Source organism: Lagopus leucura, unplaced genomic scaffold, assembly GCF_019238085.1.
Source record: "Lagopus leucura isolate 7727_CA_CO unplaced genomic scaffold, USGS_WTPT01 36068-0_obj-0_obj, whole genome shotgun sequence".
In the NCBI taxonomy this organism is placed as follows: domain Eukaryota; kingdom Metazoa; phylum Chordata; class Aves; order Galliformes; family Phasianidae; genus Lagopus; species Lagopus leucura.
The window spans coordinates 4,583-8,463 of NW_024962508.1; the positions used below are offsets into that span (position 1 = coordinate 4,583).

At 55.1% G+C, this 3,881-nt stretch overlaps 1 protein-coding gene across 1 annotated transcript in view; it reads right to left on the bottom strand.

Moving 5' to 3' along the window:
* LOC122190646 (T-box transcription factor TBX5-like) overlaps positions 1-3,777 on the bottom strand; it is an 8,203-nt gene extending 4,426 nt beyond the window's left edge. The window contains exons 1-3 of the mRNA XM_042890715.1: positions 2,988-3,777; positions 2,662-2,837; positions 1,359-1,453 (exon numbers count right to left, since the gene is read on the bottom strand). Coding sequence (XP_042746649.1) covers positions 1,359-1,453; positions 2,662-2,837; position 2,988 — 272 coding nt within the window. The 5' untranslated portion in view covers positions 2,989-3,777. The remainder of the gene's footprint in view (positions 1-1,358; positions 1,454-2,661; positions 2,838-2,987) is intronic.
* Positions 3,778-3,881: the final 104 nt, after the last annotated feature.

Below are 3,881 nucleotides of genomic sequence, written 5' to 3' on the forward strand. Positions count from 1 at the left end.
AAAAAAAAAAAAAAAAAAAAAAAAAAAAAAAAAAAAAAAAAAAAGAAAAAATCTGCTTCTCTTCGCGAAGTTTCCGTGTCCCCGAGAGGAGGCAGCGCGCAGCCCGCGTCCCCGCAGGGTCTGGGGGCGGAAGGGCAGCGCTGCCAGCAGCTCTGCAGCCGTGCATTTCCCGCACAGGTCGCCCTTTCCAGCAGCAGAGCAAGGCGAGCAGTGAGACAGACCCACTCGCAGCGCTGTCTGCAGCCGGCTCTATTTTTTTTTTTTTTTCCTCCCTCTCCAGGCAAATTTTGGAAGACCACAACAAATACCAGATGACAGAGCAAAATGAAAGTCTGACTTGGCGTTGCTTACTGTGCCCTCGCCTTCTAACGCTGCCATTCTCTCTTTGCGGGAGGGGTTTCCCTTTAGTTCGTTTCAAACCGTAGCGAAAAGAGCCCCGAGCTCGCAGGTGATCGTTGCGCTGAATCTCCCTTGAGCAGCCCTCAAAGACGCTACTATTAAGGATAAAGCTGAATAACCTCAAACGCACTGCAGTACATTCGCGTACACACACAAATATCTGTGGATCGGGTTTGCTGAGCCGGCCATGGAATCCATTACGCACAGTCCCAATAAAGTTGGATTTGCGAGGCTGTATATTTTTCTACACACCCACGCAGGCGAGAGCACACATATAGAAATGTGTATCTGGACGCGGTTAGACACGCATGCTATTTATTTGCGGGCACATCTATTTATGCATCTAAACCGTTACGCTATCGGTATATAAACAGTAGCTTAAGACCACATATACTTTTAAATGGGATGGTGTGGGTGTTCCGCGTATATTGGCCTCAATGAGCGCGTAAGAAATTAGAAGGGTCTGGAAGAAAAAAAAAAAAAAAAAAGAAAAAAAAAGGGAAAGGCGTTCCAAAATCGCGGAAGGACAGAGCTGCTCCTTTAGTTAAAAATAATGGTAATATTAACGAGATCGCCCAGCGAACGGCTCTAAACAAGGTCAGCTTTTGGCCAAGTGGCTGCAATTCGGCTCTTGACTGGAAAGCTTCCAAAGGCCTTGAAATTGGGATTAACGATCCAACTGTTCTGGTTAAGAAAGAAGCCAGAAGAAACAATTTCTTCTCAATCCATCCTCGCAGGGGTGTCACGGAGACCCCGGGGCAGCAGCGGGGCTGAGGCCGGGCACCTCCATTCCGCCGTGGGCACGCACTCCCCACGCACACGAGCACGCGTGGAGAAGCTCAGGGTGTGTATTTGCGCAAAACTCTCCCCGCAAACACCGACGGAGGAGGAGGATTCGGCCCCACGGACACAAAGGGCGTGCGGCCGCCTCCCCCCGTTGCACTGGGGCTGCTTCTTACCTTCCAGCCTTTGTTATGATCATCTCCGTCCCCACCTCGTGAAATTTCAGCCACAGCTCCCGCTCGTGCAAAAACACTTTGATCCCCTCCATGCCCTGCAAAGGAGAAAGGCAGAGCCATGAGCACCGAGCCCCGAGGAGGAAAAGCCAGGGAGGGAAGCAGCCGGGCGGTGGGGCCGGAGCTCGGGGAACGCTTCCCGGGCAGCGCCGGATCCTGCGGGCCCCGGTGCTGTGGGAGCGGGACGGCCGGGGCCGGCCGGGAGAAATCCCCCCTGCTGCGGTCGGGAGGCGGCCGGAGGAGATTCACATCCTTCTGATGAGTGATTTACACCCGCTTTTGCAGGCTGGGGCCCAATGGCTGCGATCCTCGCACCCCTAGGTCCTCGCCTTGTTAGCCCGGTCCGGAGGCATCGCTCTGAGCGGGGCGGGAGGGAGAACCACAGCCTGGCAAAACCCCCAAACCGAGGACACGTACACCCCTAACAATAACAGAACGGAAAACCGGCCGTGGGATCTCCTTCCAGGGATTTACCTGGGGCCGCCTAAGGATCCCGGCGAAGCCCTACACCCCGGCACCGATCTCCGGGGCCAGCTCTGAGCGCTGCCGCAGCCCGGCTCCTTGGCCCGGCCCTGCCCTCCTCTGCAGCGTGGGGAGAGCAGTTTGCTGCGGCCTGCCGGTGAGCCCACGTGCGTAACCGCGACTCGGGGGGGTCCGTCGGGTGAGGGTTGATGGGGATGTGCGAGGGGACCCTGGCTGTGCCCAACCCCCAAGTGGCTGCGGGCTGCCCACGCGTGACACCCACAGCGTGCCCTGGAGCCCAATGGCGGGCAGAGCAGTGTGTAGCCGGGGTACACAGGCACAATGTGTTCACGTGTACGTTTTCATGTGTATATATGCTCATACGTGTCTTAAACCAATCCACACAGGCACATAGCAAATACACAGCTGTCTGAGCTTGCATCTGCATGTGCATTTCTACGCTCAAGCACTGGCTGTGTGTGCCTGTCCTTGCACAAACGGGTCCCTCCCTGTTACATTCACTGCGATTTTTCCCTGCATGCCCCCCCCAGCACTCAAACACGCTGCAAAGAACAGCAAAGCAGGAAAGAGCCCACCGTCCTGACCATCAGGTGAGAGCTTTCCTTCCCGTGAGGCCTAAAATGACTCATTCCTGCCCAGCTCAGGAGTAGAACTACAGCTGGGATCGGGGGGAAAACGCAGAAAATTGGCAAAAAAAAAAAAAAAAAAAAAAAAAAGGAGAGAGGGGGACGAAAGAGAAGGGGAGCTGCGGCCGGATCCTTACCTGCTGGGTGAAGGCTGCCTGCGGAGAGGTGGGGGCCTTGCTGGTGGTCCCCAGCTGGGGGTCCTGCTTGGCCTCAGCCTGCAGCTCCTTGGCCTCCGAGTCAGCCGGCGTGCTCGGGAGCCCGAAGCCTTCCTCGGTGTCCGCCATGTTACGAGCTTCCTTCGCCGAATCCCCCACTGCAGGCACACATCGAGGAGAGAGCAGAGATAAGAGGCACATAAGTCAAGGCTGACGCTCAATCAAATATATATACATTAACGATACACATGCGCTGAGCCCGGCGCTGGGCAGGGCGGGAGGGCGAAGCAGCGCTGCTCGCAACTCACTTCCAGCAGCCCGGGGAGAGGACAAGGCCCTTTAACTTTTGGAGAGGGAGAAATAAAGACTTTTATTTATTATCGCAGCCCGCAAGGGATGATAGGATTTGGGGTGGGGGATGGGGAGAGGGGAGGCGGTATTATTAAATGCATCTTTTGGACAAGGTAAACAGCCGCCTTCCCGCAGTCCGCCCGGCAGCGCGCACGGGGCACCTTGCCGCGGGACCGAACCGCTCAGCACACGCGTGGCCGCGAGGTGGGGGTGTCCCGGGGGGGGTCTGGGCCTCCCCATCCCCAGGGCCGATATCGGGCTCTCTGGGCCGGGGAGGCTGGAAGATCCCCCCGTCCTCCCCGAGAGGTAGGAGCCGCTTTCCAGCAAGCGAATGCCACCGCCACGTGACGGCGTTTATATAACCCCAATTCCAAAGAAAATTCAACTTCGTGCACCCCTGTGAAGCGCGACCTTTCCGCCAAAGTAAAATAAAACGAGTCTTTTATCCATCCTCCAAAACCCCAAACTCAAAACGCTGTCCCGAATAGTTGCAAATCAAGTCGGATTGGACGGACGAGACGATTAAAAAACATCTAAAAAGTGCGAATCAGTCCGATATGGTGCAAAGTAACGTGCGCATGGACTGCACATGCAGTGAGCTGAGCCCTAACGGGAGGAAAACTGCACCGGCAGAGCCTGAGAAATCCGCCGCTTACATCTGATGCGAGCAACAAGAGGAGTTTTAAAGGCGGTGTTTTGGTGGAGCTTTGAGGGCTCTATCAGGACTGGTAAAAGTTCCAAACAGGAAAAAAAAAAATAGCAGCCTTCCAGCAGTCCGCCCGAAAACAGGAAGGAAAAAAACAGGTTCAATTATCTGTAAGTATTTTTTTTTTTTTCGTTTGTTTTGAGGA